This window comes from Tiliqua scincoides, chromosome 1 (assembly GCF_035046505.1).
Source record: "Tiliqua scincoides isolate rTilSci1 chromosome 1, rTilSci1.hap2, whole genome shotgun sequence".
NCBI classification, from domain to species: Eukaryota; Metazoa; Chordata; class Lepidosauria; order Squamata; family Scincidae; genus Tiliqua; species Tiliqua scincoides.
In genome coordinates, this window is record NC_089821.1 from 217978792 (window position 1) to 218000382 (window position 21591).

A 21591-nucleotide genomic window follows, 5' to 3' on the forward strand; every position below is an offset into this window, starting at 1 on the left:
TCATGTCAGAGAGAGAGATCGAGAGAGAGATCCTCTCCTTTGTGGAGTCCTACAGCACAGTTCATGATGAGCACTCAGTTACAATCAGTGTTCACGATGCCATCCCACTTCTTTTCAATTGACATAATAGAGCCTGATGTAACCACAGATGTGATTGAATCTGGCCTGACTTGAAACAACACCATCCTTTATCCTCCCATTTTAGGCATTGGGTTAAATTGGAACAGGTGCTACAGGGATGGACTAAGAGATGCAGGAGAAAGTTGGTTGGTGTTGGCAGTCAGGCTATGAAAATAAACAAGAAACCAGCACCTAAGTCACTGTAGAATCTTAGCTAACATGACAACAGATAAGGGTTGTAAGCTGAGCAGCTGAGTTTATGTGAATGAAGACAGTGTGGATGTAGATGTACACATGGCTATGCATTAGCATCTGGACTGCAGTACTTATCTGAGTCCATTAGAAAAGCATTTCCAGTTTAAAAAGCAGATGGTGCAGTGTGGTCGCAGCTTACCATTCCGCCCTGCAGTCTTTTATTTGCTTCTGATCTGTAGCAAGGCAGCCACTTCCCCCAGGGAACATGGGGCACAGAGTCTTCTGGGACATTGGCTGCCCATTAAAGTTATGGATAGTTTGGCCCTGATCAGATGCAGTTTTTACTGGGTTAATCTTCATCTGTCTTAAGTAGTGGGTTTGTACGGAGTGACCCTGGAGGGAGAAGAGCACACAGGCAGGAAAAGGAATGAAGTGAGCAGGAGGTATAGAAAGCACTGACAAAAATGGAGCCAAAAGGATTGGATAAAAAGAGATAATAATAATAATAATAATAATAATAATAATAATAATAATAATAATAATAATAATAATAATGCAGGTATTTATATACTGTCTTTCTTGGTCCTCAGATTTCTCCTCAAACTTTATTCAAGACGGTTTACATAGGCAGGCTAATTTAAATCCCCGTAGGGATTTTTACAATTGAAAGAAGGCTCTATCTTTCAAGAGCTACAACAATTCAGATGTTTCGTTCTGATCTGGCCTCCATCCTGGCCTCCATCCTCCATCCAGATCCAGAGGTGGCAGGGAGCAGAATATTATGGTGAAGAAAGACAAAAGTTCTGGGGTAGCAAAAAGACACAGAATCCATTTTGGAGTGGAAGAAGAAATGCAGTCCTTCAAAGGAGGCTCTGACAAAATCGGTTTCAGATACCTCTATTCAAGCTTGTGCATGGCATAAGTAAAATTCCAATGTAAACAGTACAATCTGATGTTGGGCTTGTGCTTTCTGCCTAAATGCAGCAGCGCAGTGAAGCAAAACATCTTCGATCTTCAACTCTTGAGAGATGTAAAGATACAGAAACAAAAATAGAAGATGAAAACATTCATATGGGCTGACTAGTGTGACCACTGGGTGCCACTCTTGTTCCATGCTAACCGAACTGTACTTTCAATCTGGTTTTTAAAAAGTTTGAGTGAACAGAATGCCCTAGATGGGAGTTACTCAGATATATAAAAACTGTGTCTAGGAATTGTGCTGGAAGGTCATTGAAATATAAGCTACCTGGGAAAAATAAAGGAAATTACGCCTCGTAAAATCAGATAAAAACATGACTAGTTAAGGGTAGATTCACATACACTTTATGTGCAGTGTGAAGCAATTGTTTTTTGCCTTCAAAATGATACTTTCCTGGAGCTCGGTGAGCTGGCTGTTGAGCTCAAGTGAAGTCTTGGTTGCATGCAAATCCAAAAAGTAACCTTACTGGGGAGGGAAAAAAAATAGCCTTGAGTAACCTTGAGTAATTGTAGGGCACAATTCAACATTACAAGAAATTCAAGTAATTGTCATATCCTTCCCAGCTGCACATTACTGGCCACCACTGACAAAAGCAGGGAAGTGGGGTAAGGGCTAGCTACGACAAGGTGTAAGTTGCCCTAAATGTTACAGAAGAGGGTTCCTGATGGCTGAAAATGCTTCAGCTTCCTTTGTATTTGCATAGCATTTGCATAGTTGAAAGTAGCCCTTTATATCTGTCTGTAGTTCATTGATACCTAGATTGGAACCAAATCCAGTCGAAGTGTGGACCAATTTGCATTCATCTTGCAGCTGACAGAACAGCAGCCAGCCAGCTTGGAGGGGATGAAAAGAGAATAGGAGAGGGATTCTAACTCAAGGGGATAGGGCCCTGCAAACGACTTGGGGCTATGAATGTACCTTGTTCTCATGCACAGTGCAGGTGGACCACAAAATGAGTGAACAAGATTACTTGAGCAAACTGCTTACAATTAAATCATATACATTAATACTAAAAAGAGTCATTGAGTAAGAGTTCTCATTCAGCATTAAGCACTCAGGCCGAGGGGAAATGCACAAACAAACCACAAAAAAGTCTGAGGCTTGCTGGAGCTTCCTGTAGTCTATGTGTGTTTGTATATAGATAGCAAGATAAAAATAACATCAAAAAGATTAAGGCTGCAATCCTAACCTCTTATATCAGTGCTTTCCAGCACTGGCATAGCGGTGCCAATGGGACATGTGCTGCATCCTGCAGTTGGATGTCACTCATGGAGGCCTCCTCAAAGTATGGGAATGTTTGGTCCCTTACTTCAGAGCTGCATTGTCCTTATGTCAGTGCTGGAAAGCACTGACATAAGTGGTTAGGATTGCGCCCTTAAGGGAACATTTTCTAAATACTTCTGTTAAATTAAATGTTGTAAAAAATTAAATATTGAGGTTCCAAGATAAGTAGGCAAATTGACCTCATACTTAAAAATCATTAGGTAGACCAAGACTAATCAGGCTCGACTTGAATTCCATACCTGAAAGCAAAACTTCTTCAAAGGTGGGTGGACAGTTCCCCAAAGTTTTTGCTAGCAATAATTTCCAGAATTCCAATTTTCTACCACTGGAACATTTCATACTATTCCTAGTCTGAAAACTATAGTATTATTGTCCAGATTAATGCATCCAGATGCTGACTTTAAAACCCAAATAAAACCCAAATAATTGAGATTGTACCCAAATAATACTTTTATTTAGAGCAGTAGAAGAATTGCACTAAAGAGGCTGCAAGTACTTACAGAGAGCGTCTATCCAGAATCGCAGTGCAGATTCCAAGCCAACAGGTCCACCACTGATATGGTATTCTCCCTTAGACAACTGCAGGGGAAATGCAGGGAACAAAGACAGCCACTCTTTATACCTTCATGGATCTCACGAAGGCTTTCGACCTGGTCAGCAGGGATGGCCTCTTCAAGATTCTCCCCAAGATTGGATGTCCACCCAGGCTCCTCAGCATCATCAGGTCTTTCCACAAGGACATTAAGGGCACTGTAGTCTTTGATGGCTCCACATCAGACCCCTTTGACATCCGAAGCGGAGTGAAGCAGGGCTATGTTCTTGCTTCGACCTTGTTTGGGATTTTCTTTGCTGTCCTGCTGAAACATGCCTTTGGAACTGCAACAGAAGGCATCTATCTCTGGACTAGATCAGATGGAAAGCTCTTCAACCTCTCCAGACTGAGAGCAAAGTCCAAAGTCCAGCTGAAATGTCTGTGTGACTTCCTCTTTCCTGACGATGCAGCTGTCACCACCTGTTGCAAGGTTGATAAGGCAACTCAAGAATAACGCGGTACTCAGGAGTGAAGGTTTGCAGGCTTTTTATTTCATTGCAAGCAATGGGCATCTCACGGGACTAATGTCCAAAGCATGAGAGCAATCCCCATTATGGATTCCAACTTTTTATACAATTTTTGGCCCTTTGTCCCAAAATCTAGACTTCCCATTGGCTGAAATTTGACATCAGAGATGGGGCTAACTCCTAATAGGATACAGATAAGGTACCATTTACATAAAAGATGGGAAATAGGTGGGCAATAAGTAGGCAAAACAATTGATTGGCTCTGATTTACATACAGGTGAGGTTTCACCTTAAAACCTAGAAAAATTACACAATTTCCAAAAACCAACAGAGAGCAGCATAACACAAAATATTTAAGCTTAGGTAGAGAGCAAGATAAATCACAGGTGATAAACCATATCTTGGCATGCACCCACTTCAGACTCATCCTAATTAGGGTGACCTGATACAGTTGCCTAGTGTTATCTTTACACCTGTTGCTTAACGTAAACACCGTGGAGCCCAGTTTGCAAAGCCAAGGTTTTCTGTAACACAGCAAAGCAACTTTTGGTTCCTTTTATTAAAGAGGGTTTTAAAAGCCTTACTAAAAACAAGCAATTTGGTTTCCATGGCTTAATTTTATATAACTATTGTGACCAGTTACCTTGGGTACGGTTTGGTATCAAGGGTCACTTGGTCTCCATATTACATATGTATGCTTTTGCTCTAAAAGCATAAGAGTATAGTTACAGAGTTTTCCTAGTAAGCCCTTATCCCTTGCCAAGGTGTGAGCTCATTCCTCTTCAGTAGCTGCCTAGCACCTGCTATCTTTTGAGCTACAAAGTGTAAACACCCTGAGCTGAGGCTTCAGCCAGCTTCTCTTAGACTTTTAATCAAACCTGCAAAATGATTCTGTCTTAATACCAAGCAGCTTTTTATTCTGTACATGTGGGTTACAGCCTGGGGTCAAAAGTCACCATGCCTTACAGCCACTCTGCCAAAGATCTTCAGCAGCTCATGGATCATTTTAGCAAGGCCTGCCAAGACTTTGGACTGACAATCAGCCTGAAGAAAACACAGGTCATGGTTCAGGATGTGGACTCACCTCCCTGCATTACAATCTCTGCGTATGAACTGGAGGTTGTCCATGATTTTGTGTACCTTGGCTCAACGATCTCCGACACTCTTTCTCTCGATACCAAGCTAAACAAACGCATCGGTAAAGCAGCTACCACGTTTTCCAGACTCACAAAGAGAGTCTGGTCCAACAAGAAGCTGATGGAACATACCAAGATCCAGGTCTACAGAGCTTGCGTCCTGAGTACACTTCTGTACTGCAGCGAGTCATGGACTCTTCGCTCACAACAGGAGAGGAAACTGAACGCTTTCGACATGCGCTGCCTCCGACGCATCCTCGGCATCACCTGGCAGGACAAAGTTCCAAACAACACAGTCCTGGAACAAGTTGGAATCCCTAGCATGTATGCACTGCTGAAACAGAGATGCCTGCATTTGCTTGGTCATGTCGTGAGAATGGGTGATGGCCGGATCCCAAAGGATCTCCTCTATGGAGAACTTGTGCAGGGACAGCGCCCTACAGGTAGACCACAGCTGCAATACAAGGACATCTGCAAGAGGGATCTGAAGGCCTTAGGAGTGGACCTCAACAGGTGGGAAACCCTGGCCTCTGAGCGGCCCGCTCGGAGGCAGGCTGTGCAGCATGGCCTTTCCCAGTTTGAAGGGACACTTGGCCAACAGACTGAAGCAAAGAGGCAGCCCGTAGCCAGGGAGACACACCAGGGACAGACTACATTTGCTCCGAGGGTAGAAGGGATTGTTACTCCCGAATTGGCCTCTTCAGCCACACTTGAAGCTGTTCCAGAACCACTTTTCAGAGCGTGATACCATAGTCTCCCGAGACTGAAGAATGCCAATGATGATGAGTAGAAGAATAAGGATAAGCCCAGCACAATCCATTCTGACATAGCAATTTCCAGTCCATCATCCTGTTCCCCACAGTGGCTCACCAAGCTCAGAATGGAATTTGTTTTCCTCACAGCTGCCAACAGGGCTGGGTGAAGATTCGGTGCTGCCTTTCCCTTGCATCCACGGCTGCCTTCCACACTCCCCACACAACCTTACCTGCAGCACCAGCATGGCCTTCCAGCTTCTCTTTCTCCACACTGGTCCTTTTTGAAATATCTTTTTGAAAGCCCAAGTATACAACACCAACTGGTTCACTTCTATCCACCTGCCTGGTGACATTCTCAAAGCACTTTATAAGATTATTGAGTCAGGACTTATCTTTCTGGAAACCATGCCAATTATCTTCCACAAAGGCTCATTCCTTGATGATTCACATAATAATTTCATCTTTAATTATGCTTTCCATCACTTGACCCAGCCACTGAGCTGACTGGCCTGTCATTTCCTGGATTCCTCCCCACTCCCCATCCCTTTTAAAATATCAGCATTCCACAAAGAGAGTCTGGTCCAACAAGAAGCTGACAGAACATACCAAGATCCAGGTCTACAGAGCTTGCGTCCTGAGTACACTTCTGTACTGCAGCGAGTCATGGACTCTTCACTCACAACAGGAGAGGAAACTGAATGCTTTCCACATGCGCTGCCTCCGACGCATTCTCGGCATCACCTGGCAGGACAAAGTTCCTAAGAACACAGTCCTGGAACGTGCTGGAATCCCTAGCATGTATGCACTGCTGAAACAGAGGCGCCTGCGTTGGCTCGGTCATGTCGTGAGAATGGATCCCAAAGGATCTCCTCTATGGAGAACACATGCAAGGAAAGTGCCCTATAGGTAGACCACAGCTGCAATACAAGGACATCTGCAAGAGGGATCTGAAGGCCTTAAGGATGGACCTCAACAAGTGGGAAACCCTGACCTCTGAGCGGCCCGCTTGGAGGCAGGCTGTGCAGCATGGCCTTTCCCAGTTTGAAGAGACACTTTGCCAGCAGTCTGAGGCAAAGAGGCAAAGAAGGAAGGCCCATAGCCAGGGAGACAGGCCAGGGACAGACTGCACTTGCTCCCTGTGTGGAAGGGACTATCACTCCCGGATTGGCCTTTTCAGCCACACTAGATGCTGTTCCAGAACCACCTTTCAGAGCGCGATACCATAGTCTTCTGAGACTGAAGGTTGCCAATACATACTGGCTCTGGCACAGTCCTCTGGCACAGAACTGATTTAAAGGACAAGTTACAAATGTTTGATTGTGGTTGCCATCTGGACCCAGTGATTTGGTCATCTTTAATTTGTCAATACTGTATGTTCTAGAATCTCATCTCTTCTCGTTGGCTCATTTTTTCCTACTCCCTCCTTGAGAAGGTCAGTTCAGGCACAGGGATCTGCCCTACATCTTTCCTAACGAAGACAGATGTAAAGGATTTGTGCAGCTTCTCTGCAATCTCTCTGACCTTGATAATCTTCCCAGTTATTCCCTCATTATCTAACAGTTCCAACTGCTGCCCTGGCCAGTTTCCTGCTTTTTGATGTATTTAAAGAAGTTTTTATTGCTTACCTTGATGTTTCTTGCCATGCCCTCCTCACATGCTTTTAAAGCATCCCTTAATGTCAGCCTACATTTCGTTGGCCAGAGTTTGTGTTCCTTTTTGTTCTCCTCATTTGAGAAAGACTTCCATTTCTGTTTTGTTTTTATATATATGAAAATGTTCATTAAACAGCCAATAACAACGTTTACAGTTCGTAATAAACTAAAATCTTGGAAATGACCATGTCATAAAATGTGTGCATGTTCCTTACCCTAAAGCTCATAAAAACGGCAACACTGTCGCAAACTGGGCATCTTCAAGACAGATTTCATTGGATTTTAGTGTTTGTCTGGATAATAATTGGTGCTATTGTTGGTTTTTATGTATATCTGTTAAAAAATTTTGTTAACTGATTCCAGTTCTTCTATTAAAGCAGAAAGGAGGGTTAAAAATGCTTTTCAAGAAAAAAAATGCTTCAAAGATTTACATAGTGGTTGTTAAAGCATACTTATTTCCTGCCTTTCTGAAACTGTTTTAGCAAAGAGGAATGTGCAGCTCTCTCCACCATGTCCATTCCCACAGATGACCTACCATGTGGAAAGGGTCACTGTTTTCAAAACTGGTTTCATCAACTGCACTCCAGATGTATTAGATATGAGCTCAGTGCTTGAATGAGGGGGAAAAAATAGATGGACTTTTCTTTGTGACAGATCAGGAGAGAGATCTTGGGGTGGTGGTGGACAGGTCGATGAAAGTGTCGACCCAGTGTGTGGTGGCAGTGAAGAAGGCCAATTCTATGCTTGGGATCATTAGGAAAGGTATTGAGAACAAAATGGCTAATATTATAATGCTGTTGTACAAATAGATGGTAAGGCCACACCTGGAGTATTGTGTTCAGTTCTGGTTGCTGCATCTCAAAAAAGACATAGTGGAAATGGAAAAGGTGCAAAAGAGAACGACTAAGATGATTATGGGGCTGGAGCACCTTCCTTACGAGGAAAGGCTACGGCGTTTGGGCCTCTTCAGCCTAGAAAAGAGACGCCTGAGAGGGGGACATGATTGAGACATACAAAATTATGCAGGGGATGGACAGAGTGGATAGAGAGATGCTCTTTATACTCTCACATAACACCAGAACCAGGGGACATCCACTAAAATTGAGTCTTGGGAGAGTTAGAACAGACAAAAGAAAATATTTCTTTACTCAGCGCGTGGTTGGTCTGTGGAACTCCTTGCCACAGGATATGGCGATGGCATCTGGCCTGGGCACCTTTAAAGGGGGATTGGACAAGTTTCTGGAAGAAAAATCCATTACGGGTTACAAGCCATGATGTGTATGTGCAACCTCCTGATTTGAGAAATGGGCTATGTCAGAAGGCCAGATGCAAGGGAGGGCACCGGGATGCAGGTCTCTTGTTATCTGGTGTGCTCCCTGGGGCATTTGGTGGGCCGCTGTGAGATACAGGAAGCTGGACTAGATGGGCCTATGGCCTGATCCAGTGGGGCTGTTCTTATGTTCTTATGTTCTTTAGCCATTCTGGGAAGCTGCAAAATGGGCAGGTTTTATTTATTTATTTTGTCCTCCAATTTTTAAAGAGTAGCCTCGTTCTCCAAATTCTCAGAGAACTGCTATTATCTTAGAGTATGGCTATTATCTATAGCATGTTTTTAAAGTACTCAGCATGATTAGGAACATGTTGCTAGCTTTCTGGAGAAATAAACATGATGGTATTATTTGAAAATACCAAGATTTTCACAATTTGGTCAGTAGTGGTGGCACTACCCCCCCCCCAAGGGTGTCACCCAATGCAGTCCACATACCCCCGTAGTGATGCCACTAGCTGATGGGAGGGGTTGAGATGAGAGCGTGAGAGCCTTATTTCCATTCCCATGTGGGCATTTAAAAAGACAGTGCAGAGCTCTGGCCGCTTCTGAGACAGTATGAATGGTGAAGCTAGGAAAGAGTTAAGCACTGGCTGGAATACCTTGGGTGCAAAGCTGCTCTCTGGTGGACTGATCTAACTTGTTGTTGTCCTTTAATGTTGAAATATTCAAAAATTAACCAAAGATACTATAAGTCTCCAGTGAGCCTTACTTTAGAGGAAGTCAGAAGCTAGTGAGCGTTGCCAGGGAAATTCTCACCACTGGGAAGTGAGAGTAACAGGATGAACAATTGCACATGGCTAGTGATGCTTCTTCGGCTCCCCAGATTGATACATGGACCTCTATGTCTGTGCTTGGCAAAATACCATATTTACAAGTCATCAAATTTGGGATTGGTAAATATGCCTGGGCCCAGGTGCGTATCCAGGGTTTGTGTTGGGGGGGGGGGCATGAGTACTACCTTAGCTCCAGAATCCAGGTCAACAAGGTGGGTAGACCTGGGCTCTTGGTTGAACTTTGGCCTCCATGGCCAAGGTTTGCTAGGCACATAGACCTGGGCTTCTGCCTAGACTTGGAACCCAGATCTGCCTTCTGGGTCGACCTGGGCTCCCATTCCAGCCCAGGTGGTAAACCTGGGCTACTTGGACTGCCTCCCATCCTAGTGGGTGCCCTTCCCCACTGGCAACAGTTTGGGGGCCATGCACCCATTCCCCTCCCCCTCCCAGATCCACCCCTGCCTGGGCCACGGCTCTAGTTCTCACATTGGGTGACAGATTCTTACTAGGTCACATTTTTAGTGAATAGTATATATCACTATTGGTTTTTTGGTGTTATAATGTTGAAATATAGTCCCACTATATGAGCATAACACTTCCTATCATGCTTATGCTGTTATACTTTTTGCATGTTTTTAATTTACTTGCTTATTTAAAAAATTGTATATTAAAAAAAAGAAAGTAGTGTATTTTTTTTAAAAAACAAAAATTATCACCATGAAAGAACATTGAAATGGCTATCATGAATGAATGATTGAAGAGTTCTTATTCCCATAGCCCAGTGGTTCCCAACATTTTTCACTTGCAAACCCCTTGGGAGCCCATTTCCATAAATTGTACCCTTCATATTAGCAAAATGTTTGTAATTAATTTAGTTGCTGTTATTCCAAATCTATGTTTTCAAGTACTGATCCATATCTGATAACATAAGAATTGATGACCAGAAACTAGCAGTCGCTGGGGCTTTTGCACCCAGTTAGCTGCCTTCCTTCCTGCCTTGCCAGTCCTGCAAGGCTTTCAGACCTGCCTTTTCCCACCATTATTCAATTCTTTTTCAAGGACCCCTAAAGGTTCTAGGTACACATACCCCAGGTTGGGAACCACTGCTGCAGCCCAATATTTTGACTGTAGCTTCGTCTTCAGATACTCATACCACCCGACACAATCCATTTTCTCCATGGTAGTGCTTATAAGTCCAATAAATGGATGTGAAGGACTTTGCAGCCTCAACTCTGTAGATTCATTGTTCAGGTTGTGGAGAAGCACATTTTTCCCTGAGTGCCCCCAAGTGCCGAACCAGAAAGTTAACAAGGTAGAAAGGTGCATGTGAAAGACATTTATGTATCTCTCCTTGGAAGCACTAAATCATTTTTTTTAATACTTTGGTGAACCCTAATGCTTCTCCCATAACACTCATCCATGCAGGAGAAACTGAGCATGTGATTAACCACTTGTAGAATAAAGGAACAGAATTTTAAGTGGCTGCATAGTGAGAAAACCCACTGTGTTGCTGCTGTCATTGTGATTGCCTGGGCTCAAGCCTATAAGAACACTAATTGTTTCCAGCCCATGAATCAAGCTTGGGATTGCCAGATTTCTCAATTGACGGTGCTTGGCTCGATTGATAGTACTTTCCCTGCTTAACATGATAACTAAATACTTTGTCTATTTAGATAGTCATTAGAATTAATGAACAAAGTCAGGTATGACAGTAAAATTGGGACAAGGGGAGTACTTTACTTTTCTTCTCATTTTTCTTGATATCCCACTGAGAATACATTAATCTTGCAACACTGATCTTGGGCTTTCCTTGGTAGAACACATGAAAACAGAACAGTACCTGCCAATCAAAATGTGCCACGTTCATCTCTTTCCTCCAACAATTCCTAGATACAGCCCACCATTTTACAGTAGGGAACAGAGAGAGCAACATTAGGCAGTCTCTTTAATGTTCATTCTTGATCACAAGGCATATTGGCTATTTTGGTTCTGTGCCATCTGTTCAAACTTTGATCTTGTCTCTAACTTAGAAGAGCAGAAGATTATTGCCCAGTTACAAATCATTGCCCATCCACTTGACCATGGCTGAGGAAAGACTGAGGAGATTGGGTTGGAGCCTCCTGTGTAATTGGTGTAGCCAATAGGAAAAAAGTAGGATCTCAATCCCATCAAACGCCTTAAAAGGTGGCAACTGGATTGAGATGTGCATTTTGTTCCAGCACTCATGGGGTTCAACTGCACACTGTAAATGCTATTTGCTGATTCTGTGTCCCTTCTCTTTCTTACAGATGGCTTGTGACCAACACTACAGGTATAACCTAATTATCCACAGATTTTTCACCTGCAACACGATGAGAAAGGCCTTTTTGATTAAAGGAAAAATGTCCTTTAACAATAGCCTCACTTACCATTGTAACAGCAGGCAGGCAGGCAGGCAGTCAATCAATCTTTCTCCAAGTGCTTAGAACAGTTTCACTCCAAGGCAACCAACCCCTCCCTTCCCCCTGAGTAAGTGAAAGAATGCTAAGTGGAAGTGATTATCATCTCCTCTTTACATTCAGGTGAAGGGTTGCTGCCTAGGAGTGAAGTCTTTCTAAGGGCTTGGAGATACTGACTGATTACCTGCATCTGTCCTGCATTACAAAGGTGAGCAAGGGTGTTTTTAAATCACTGAGCAAAGGGACATTGTTTTTTAAATGGATTTCCTTTAACACAATTTTTGGCATCCACATGCTGAAGCTCAACCAGTAATAAGGTTGTGTACTTAGGCTCAGAGAAGTTGGGCTCCCTGGGGATTTCTTTAACTACTGGCTTCTATGCTGAGGGGACCCTAGTAATTGGACTCACCATAGTTGAGGGTGGAGTGGGAGGGCATTCCCCATTTTTGAGCTTGTCCTTCCTTATAGTGGATAATATCCTTTCTGCAATTGTTTGCATCAGCGTACCATGCCTGTCACTGTCAACCCGTAACGTAGGCAAGGGCATGCGGGGAGGTCAGGGGTATGGACTGTGTGCTCTGCTTTCCTTCCATCCCTGCCCAGTGGACCACAGCAGCTTCAAAAGATCATCACACATGAGTACAACTGACAGCCAGAGCGAGGAAGAGTTGACTTGAGAAGTCACAATCTGAAAGGGAAAGCATAGTCTGGGAATAAGGGAAAGCTTGGCCATAGAGGGCAAAAGACACTGTAAGTAGGATCAGAACAGCACAGGTCTCTGGGATGTAGATAAACAGAAAGAACATGGAAAATGGTTTGCTAAGAACAATTTATCTCTAGTTCAGACCCATTTGCATATGAATGATGATATGATACTGTTCTAAGGCTGCAATTCTATACCCACTTGCCTGGGAGGAAGCCCAACTGAACTCAATTGGACTTACTTCTGAGTAGACATGCACAGGCTTGAGCTGTAAGGGCCCAAACCTAAACAGCTTTCCAGGGCGGATGCAGGAAACAAACGTTCCCTTATGTTGAGAAAACATCTGTGCCTGCCACCCCCTACAGGATCCAGCACATAACCCATTGACATGGCTGCATCAGCGCTGGAATGTTGGCCAGGACTGGGCTCTAAGTCTTATTCACCAATATTTGATTCAGCAGTTGCAATGAAAAAAAATCTGAATAGACATATCCATAGATGCAAGTTTATTCACTGTATTGTTCTCCCCCCCGCCACACACCCCTATAAACACAATAATACAAGCATTACATATGCCTCTGAATTGTAGTCAATGTGTAAAAAATTGCTTCTCCAGGCAGAGTTCAACCCATCCTCTTTTTATTATCCGTTTTGATTTCTACTGCATCTATAATGAAGTGATCTTCATTCAGCATAAATACAGTTTCATTCTAGCCTAACAAGCCTGGCAAGACTTTCCCAGACTCCTTTTTTTCTCCTTTATTCTAAGGCACTCACCCTGATATCAGGGAAATTCGCCTTTCACAGTGATAGCAGTCCTGGTGCTCAATGAACAACAGCAAGGGCTAAAAAAAAAAATCTTCTGTAGTATACCACAGTGGTTTGTGCAAGTGGGAATAAATCAAAGCAATGAAGAGGTGCCATGTCGAGCCAGAAGCTAAACATTACATCTTGTTGCAGGTGGCTGACTGAATACATGGTCAGCCCAATTTCTTGATCCACTGCCACAGCTCCTGGTGCAGCACTGCAAAAGGTGTGCTGCAGGACTGCTGGCACAAACAGCTCAAGGCTCCATGCATGCACCAATGGCTCACCAAGGCCATGCCAGAGTGGGTTAGGTCGTGCATGGGCAGGTCGTAGGTGGTTCAGGGGAGGATCGGGATAGGATGCAGGCCAGGCAAGGGATGGTTCAGGGGTGGATCTCAGTAGCAGCAGTCCACACGGGCATCCTATTCCCATTTCTGGGCCCGGACCCACCCTCTGAGTCTCCTTGGAATTATGCTACCTAAATAGCTGGTACAAATCCAAGGAGACCCATTGGCAGTCAAGCAGTCTACCAGGAGGTGAGTGAAAAACTCGTATTTTCACTTACATCTTCTGGGCCATCTGGCCCTCACCCTGCTATTGGAAGCAGCATGCACTTTGTTGGTGCCGCTACACTGCGTAAACTGTTAGGGAATACGATTGGTCTAAATCTCCTACATACATATAAGTTAGGTTCAGGAGATCTTCTCATAAGTTGGGACATACATAGTGAGGTTGAAACAACCCAGTTCCTGCCGGTCCAGCGTGAAAGCACCACCAAAGGATGTACTGCGTTTGCATGAAAGGCCAACACTGCCATCCGTAACGTGGACGTCTGTAACTCAGGGATCCAGAATATTTTCCCTGAGTGTGTAAGTGCATGTTTCTGGCAGCACAGTAACTTTTTGCTCATTATGTTCCATATATATACTAATTTATATTTCAACATATTATTTCACACAAGAAACCTGATGTATTCTGACGTCTCTATATGCCTGATGTCTCTATATAAATGACATCTCTATATAAATATATATTTTTAAACATGTCAACTTTCCCTGAGGTTTAGCACAAGCACTAAGGAAGGGGGGATGCCTCCAGGCATACTGACAGAGGCTCATTCATCATGTAGTCTACGGCTCTGGTCTATGCTCCACATTAATCATTTCACACAGGAAGAAAAGAACCACCACCACCCTTAAAACTATTTGGAAACAAAGATGCAGAGCCTTAAACTCAATAATACTACAACTACATCTTTTATTGCAAGGTTCTATACAAATTCAATCCCGAAACGGAAGATTATAAACGATACCTGTAGTGTTCAGCCATAATTTTTATCCTTCCGTGGGTTTTCCTTCCCTATATACCAGCTTATCTTTTCGTGTGTGTGTGTGTGTCTGTGTGTGTGTGTGTGTCTGTGTGTGTGTAATGCTGTCATTTGTCTTGTTCATCTGGTGACACACATGGGATGTTTTGTACTTGAGATTTTATTGCGTGGATCTGTAAATGCATTATCTGATCCCCCTGATCAGTATTTTACAACTCAATACAAATGTAATACCTTTCTTGTGTTTACCGTGGAACAAATCTACTATGTAGTAATTCTTTGGAGTTTTCAGACTTTTTTTTTTTCCTTTTAGTAACAAAAACTTCACCAAGGACTGCCTGATGTTATATGCCATAAAGATATTATAAGTGGCTTATCAATGAGCAAACAAAAGAAAAATAGCATGACTGTGAAAGGAGGAGGAAAGCTGGGAGAAAGCTATGATTGCAGCTGGAATATAGAAACAAATGGCATGAATGAGGTAGAGAAAATAAGAATAGTTAGTATAGCATCGGTGCATTGACGAGACCCACTTGAGTCTCCCTGTCTTACAATGGGATATCTGTGAGGATGCTGTGCCTGAAGTATCTCCATCACGTCACTTCAAACTTTTCTTGAAATTTTCCAAATAAGGAGATACCACACTTTAACAGTTTTCCCTGTTGCTGAATAGTTCTTATAGGCCAGGATCCAAAAGGAGTTTCATGGGAGAAACTCCCCGCTCCATGAATACAACATATGGAACAATATTTTGCAAAAAAAACAGTATTCTGTTCCACATGTTTCAGCTCTTTCATAGCTGGCAATCTTCTCCACCTTTGGACAGTTGTTTCACAGCTTCACATAGTGTATCTGCAAGCAGAATTATGTCCCTCTGAATCCCAGCAAACAGCAGGAGGGGGCTGATGCCTTCATACCATGTTTGTGGGCTTACGGAAAGCAGCCAATCGACCCCTGCTAACAAATGAATGCCGGACTAGGTGAGTTTTCCTTCTGATCCAGCAGGGCTCTTCTTGGGTTCTAAATGTTCGACCTTGTTGTATTTTTATAAGCTGGGTGGCTGTGGCACCTACGCAAAGATTGTACAGGCGTGATCTGGTTCTTGAGGCAAAGGCACTGCAGTCTCTGTTCAGCCAGTGGCCATTGGGTTGACTCTAGAAATTCTACTTCACTCTTGCCAAGAGGGATCTCTGATCTCCTGAGCCATCCTAGCCACTACTGGCCCTCTTGACGCTGTAGCTGTTGAAATCTGAGCTGGAGTAGAGGCAACATGGGGAGCTGGCAGTTTCCCCCATCCTCCCTTTTCTCTGAGGCCTGCTACATGAGCAAAGAGGGAGAAAGGACGGGCCTTCCCCTACCATCTAAATGCACAAGGGCAGAAGACTTCCACCTCCTCAATTGTTATAATAGCAGCACTGTAGCTCTCATGGGAGTAACAAAGTCCTGTTTCCTGGGGACTGTACTTCTGCCACTATTCTGTCCCAACCCATGGATAGAGTTGTCTGAAAATGGTGTTACTTATCTGACTCAGAAGTAAGTGTATTGTATTCAGTAAGACTAGCAGCACAATCCTATGCATATCTACTCAGATGTAAGCCCCAATTGTGTTCAATTGGGTTTACTCCCAGGAAAGTGTGGATAGGATTGCGCCCTTAGGCTATAATCCTTTCTTACCAGAAACAGACACTTCTACCCATCAGTTGCTGGGCTACCAGCAGCAGCCTGTGCTGTGAATATATGGTAGACCTGGAGAATCTAGATAATTTCTGTTAATCTGTAGGGTCTGGTCTATCACTTGGATAGGCTGAGAATGACCTAGACAGAGAAAAATATAATGATTCTCCCTATAAGTAGGGAGAAAACCATCAGCACATCTTTTCTCTGTAGGTCCAGCAAAACTAGCTCTTAAGCTGTCCTGCATATCTTTGCCTTAGTTACAGTGGACCTAAACCAGAACACATCGTTCTGATATTAACTACGAGATCATTGCTTGGGACTGCTCATTAGCAAAGAAAGAGTAGAGCTGCAGTACATCTTGTGCCAGACTTCTCAGGACTGTTTTAACGCATTATTCACACTCTATCTCAAGGATGTCAAACTGGTTTCATACAGAGGGTTGAATTTAGCATTCATAGCACCTGCTAAGGACCAGAAGTGACATCATTAAGTAGGTGATGGCCAAAAATAAGCATTTTGTCCTCATAGAAACTCATTAGCTACAAATGACAAAAGAGAAAATGTCTTTCTCATTGCAAATCTTGTTCATATTTTCAAGATATGAGAGAGCCCAATTATTAAGCTGGAAGAGCACAGTTATAACAGGGGATGGATAAATTGCTTTTGGGGGCTGCATTCGGCCCACAGGCCTTATGTTTGATATCCCTGCTCTGTCTGATAAAATAGGTAATGGCAGTACTGTGATTTCCTTTACAAAAACACAAAACATCAAACGTGCTGCTTAAAATTGGTGTTAAAACATAGCATTTGTATAACACTTTTGAATGTTCAGAGCATTTCACATTAATTATCTTGTTGCAGACCTTACAAGCGTCACCATGTAATGAAAAGAAGCATTGTCCGCAGATCTCGGGAAGCGGAGGCTGAGGTGAAGGTCACCTCAAGAGTTCATGGCAGAAGTTACATTTTAACCAGAGAAATCCATTTGTAGCTCAGGCTGTAATCCTATATATACTTTCTTGGGAGTAGACCCCATTGGAAAAAATGGGACTTACCTCTGAGTAGACTACCTAGGACTATGCTGTTAGTCTGTTAGCCAGTATACTACACTAGCTCTCTAACACTTATGATGCCATCCAAGTCAACAGAAATGAAGGAGAAGGGCATATACTAAACACACAGATATAAATTACAATTCCCCTTCCCCCAAAAAGACTCTAGAAACTTTCTTTGTTGTAGTAAAACTGCACACCCCTGGGATCAGCAGAGGAATATTGCTTGCACTTCTTTTGAAGGGCTTCAGAGAGAGATTTGGGTCCACAAAAGAAAACACCAATGCTGTCACTGCCAAGAAAGTCACAGTATACATTTCAAAAGTCTTTCCTTAAAAAAAACCAAAAAAACATAATTTGAACATGTTCATTTTTAGACACATATCTTTTCCAGAGAATCAGAGAAGCATCAGGAATTTATGGAATGTGATCAGCAGCAGGTTTGTGGGAAAGTAGCTATGTGCTCCAAGGGTACTATTTTCTGCAATGACACTTCAGGAGCTTCTTCCAGGAAGGGTGGTTTTGTGGGAAAATGACAGAGATGCAAAGGGTAAAACTCCATCCACATCCCTGTCCTGATATGAATCTCCCCTCCACCCCAGCAAACTGGTTTGGCCCCAAGTTAAACTTCTTAATTCAGCCTTGATAATGTGTGATAGAACTGAAAATGCGTCAAGGATTTTACAGAAGGAGAAAAAGAAATTCTAAACACAAACAGCATAGACGACTTTTTACTGGGCCACTTTGTGTTCCACAACTAATATATGGTGGTCTCCTGGCGAAGTCAGAAGTTGCCCATTCCCTAGCCCTTGAATAAATGAATTTTTAAAATTTAATAAAATGTAAAGAAGGATGCTCATCCCCAGATTAGACAGTACACTGGATAGCTTCTGTTTGGATGATTTAATACCTTCTCAATATTTCTTATTGCAAAAGTATTTTAAATGCTTATTTTTCATGTCATTTATTTTTCTTCAATAGGTAGGTATACTGGGCATTGCTAAGAAAGGTTCAATATTTTCTAGATGATGATAATCAAATAAGTTGCAATGATCACTTCAGAGACTTCTGGGAACAAAGGAGCTTTCCTAAGCTTTTCCTAGCAAAACTCCAGAGCTCAGCTTTCGAGATGAACTAATATCATAAGAGCATTGTCTTTACATCCACAGCCAATTATGCCAGGGAACAAACACATCCTTGACATCATAAGAAAAAGGCCTCACTGTTTATCTCTTTAATAACCATTTTCAAGGGAAATTAATGTTACTTTGTCCTTTGTACTGAACAATAATTGGATTGTGTCTTTCAATTATAGCTGGACAAATGCCAAGATATTGAAATACTTCTAAATATTAGATTTTCTTGTCCAAAAATTAGATTTTATTGGCATTGTGGATCCAAGATTTCTTCATCTAAAGCCTTATTATGCATAAAAATGCTTTCAGCATATGAATTCAACTTAAATTATTTTTAAAGGGTCACTTTTATAGAGGTATACTTCCACTGGGGAAGACTCAGTATAACGACATTATTTGCTAATTTGCCTTACCTAGGATGATTTTCTGCTATTTGCCTGAATTCGGAGTCCCAGTTTGGTCTTCCATAGAAGGTCTTCTGTCTCAAGCCAGTAATTACATCTACTTTTTCGTCATCATGTAAAGCAATATGAGTAGCCTAAATTGTAGTGAACCAAAAAGTCATTGCTTGAGAATCAACAAGTTGTAGCAATCAAAACCAACAGATGAATGTTGATGCAGATTAATGAGGAAATAAAAATGCCAAGAGGAACCTAAACCAGCAGTTTCCAAACTTACTGAATCAGGGTGCCCTTCTTTCGCAGTGGCCTTCCCAGCTATACTGGATGACAACAACTTGAATTGTGTGAGATCTTGCATGACCCAAGATGGCAGCAGCCAGGAAAGCTGGGGAGGCCAACAGGGACATCCTTTGGCACCCTCAGGCACCACAGCACACAGTTTGGGAACCCCTGGCCTAAACAAAGTGGATCTCAGGACATTTAATTCATTATGGTGGCAGAATGGATGTTCTGAACTTTCAATGCTAAGGACACCATACAGGCCCAAATCCTAAACCCACTTTCCAGCACTGGCATTGCTGTGCCAATGAGATGTGTGCTGCATCCTGTAGTTGGGGGCACTCACAGAGGCCTCCTCAAAGTAAGGGAATATTTGTTTCCTTACCTAGGAGCTGTGTTGCCCTTGTGTTGGTGATGGAAAGTGGGTTAGGACTGCTCCCAAAGTTATGTAACAACAAATCATGTAGATCTGCCCAGTTGTAAGCTAGAAGTGGTGCTAGCCCAGAGATACCCCACATCATTAAACAGATCCACTCATGTTTCAAGGAACATCCATCATGTACTAGAAAAAGACATTATTATAAACTAGATAAACTAGAAACTAGAAAAAGTTTATTATGCAGAGTTGAAGCAGGACAGCTTCACTTCGCTTGCTAGATGTCTGAGAACCAGCACTGAAATGGTGCCACTATTCGAGTTGCTGAGTTTCCCACTAACTATGGTTGAACTCCATCTCATTTTCATGAGTGAGCCCAACAAAACTGCCAGTAGGGACTGATGTACAGCTGATGGGAACAAGAGTGAAGCTATATAAAGATGGGTTCATTAATGGCAATGACCTGGGCAGAATGGTGGCAAGCTGAGACACCTGGAAAGTGGAGGCAGAAGAAAGAGGAAGTGAGAAGCAACCTAGAGAGACACCTGGTTCAGACATCATGTGTAACCATGGTTGAAACCTACACATGCACAACATTCCAGAGCTTTGGCCACATGCACAAGTGGAGGAAGGTTACTTCTGATCATGATTTATATGGCCAAACTGGGATGCATGAAATCTTGGAAATCTTATTTGGTTCTTCAAGCAGGATATGCAAGTGGGATTCAGTCCCATGTTTCTACATGTTGTCTGAGGTGGGCCAGTGAAGGACGCGGCAAGCGCATGAGAAACAGCAATAGAGTTCTGGCTGGAAGTTCCAGCTGCTACAGAGGCATCAGGTGGTTTGTCTGGGACTTCTTGGCATTGTACTTGAAACAGATACTTTCAAAAGACAAATGTAACTACCATCCACTTTAAGGAAGCCAGGCTTCATGCGATTAGGCATTCATTTGATTACAGTTCCTTAGGCTGCAGTCCTGGAAAAGTAAGATTCAGTAACTCAGTCCCTGAAGATTTCGTTCATACCTGACTTTCATCCCAGTCAGTAAGAAATATGTGATAGCTTAGAAAATGGGCTTTCCCTTTCTCAGCCATTTGTGCTTCCAGCAAGCACAGGAGATCAGCAAACCACTCAAAGGCAGATGGATCTCGGCAAATCCAATAGAAATAAACCTGTCAAGGGAAAGTAAAACAATTCAACAAAGTGCAAGCTTTCATCGCGCATCCTCTATGGTTCTTAAATTATTTATTCGGAGATAAGTGGCTAATCTTATAGCAGGCTACTGTGCTCAGGTGTGAATTGATACTTTATTTTCTCTCCAGCATTGACAGGCAGAGTTCCCTGACTATTCTTTTCAAACATGCTTTGCCATTCATTTATATAGGGTTTGAATAGGTTTTTGAAAATCACAGCTAATGCCCAAACCTATTTGGAAGCTGCCCCAATGCCAGCTTGACAACCATCATATCTTAAGTCTGTTCTGACAACGGCACACTGATGCCGGTGCAACAAGGGCTAAATCCCAAACTTGTCCTGACAATTAATTGTTTGTGCAAAGTGCTTCCTTTGAATGATGAATACCTTTCACTATGTTTCCCATCACCAATGTTCTCCTTTGAGCGACCAGGAAGGTGTCGCCCCATGTTGCTTGTCTGATCATCTGATGGCACTATCCCATCAAGGACTGGCCTGCCTTTACAAAAGCAGAACTGCTGACAGAGCTCCCAGGGAGGGAGAAAAACTGGGCAGGCAGGGGAGGCATAACAGGGAATGAGGAAGTTGCATGACAGGGTAGATCTGGTGGTGATTGCACACACTGGATCTGACCTCCTTTTCTGCAGACTACCCACCCCCTTTCTCTCCTCGGACTTGTGCTAGTGATTTCACTGGTGCAGGTCCAAGGAAACCCATTGCAGAGTCTCTCTCTCTCTCTCTCTCTCTCTCTCTCTCTCTCTCTCTCTCTCTCTCTCTCTCTCACACACACACACACACACACACACACACACACACACACTGGATACAGTACACACATTTTTGGTGCAGCTGCACCTGCATGTGGGAGGAAGGACAGGATTTGGCTCTGAGTGTAGTCTACTTTACAGGGGCTTTAG

At 43.0% G+C, this 21591-nt stretch overlaps 1 protein-coding gene across 1 annotated transcript in view; it reads right to left on the minus strand.

Annotated features, from left to right (window-relative positions):
• Positions 1 to 17452: 17452 nt before the first annotated feature.
• NOX3 (NADPH oxidase 3) overlaps positions 17453 to 21591 on the minus strand; it is a 33918-nt gene continuing 29779 nt past the window's right edge. Inside the window, exons 11-13 of the mRNA XM_066611313.1 lie at positions 20506 to 20652; positions 18837 to 18961; positions 17453 to 17579 (exon numbers count right to left, since the gene is read on the minus strand). Coding sequence (XP_066467410.1) covers positions 17453 to 17579; positions 18837 to 18961; positions 20506 to 20652 — 399 coding nt within the window. The remainder of the gene's footprint in view (positions 17580 to 18836; positions 18962 to 20505; positions 20653 to 21591) is intronic.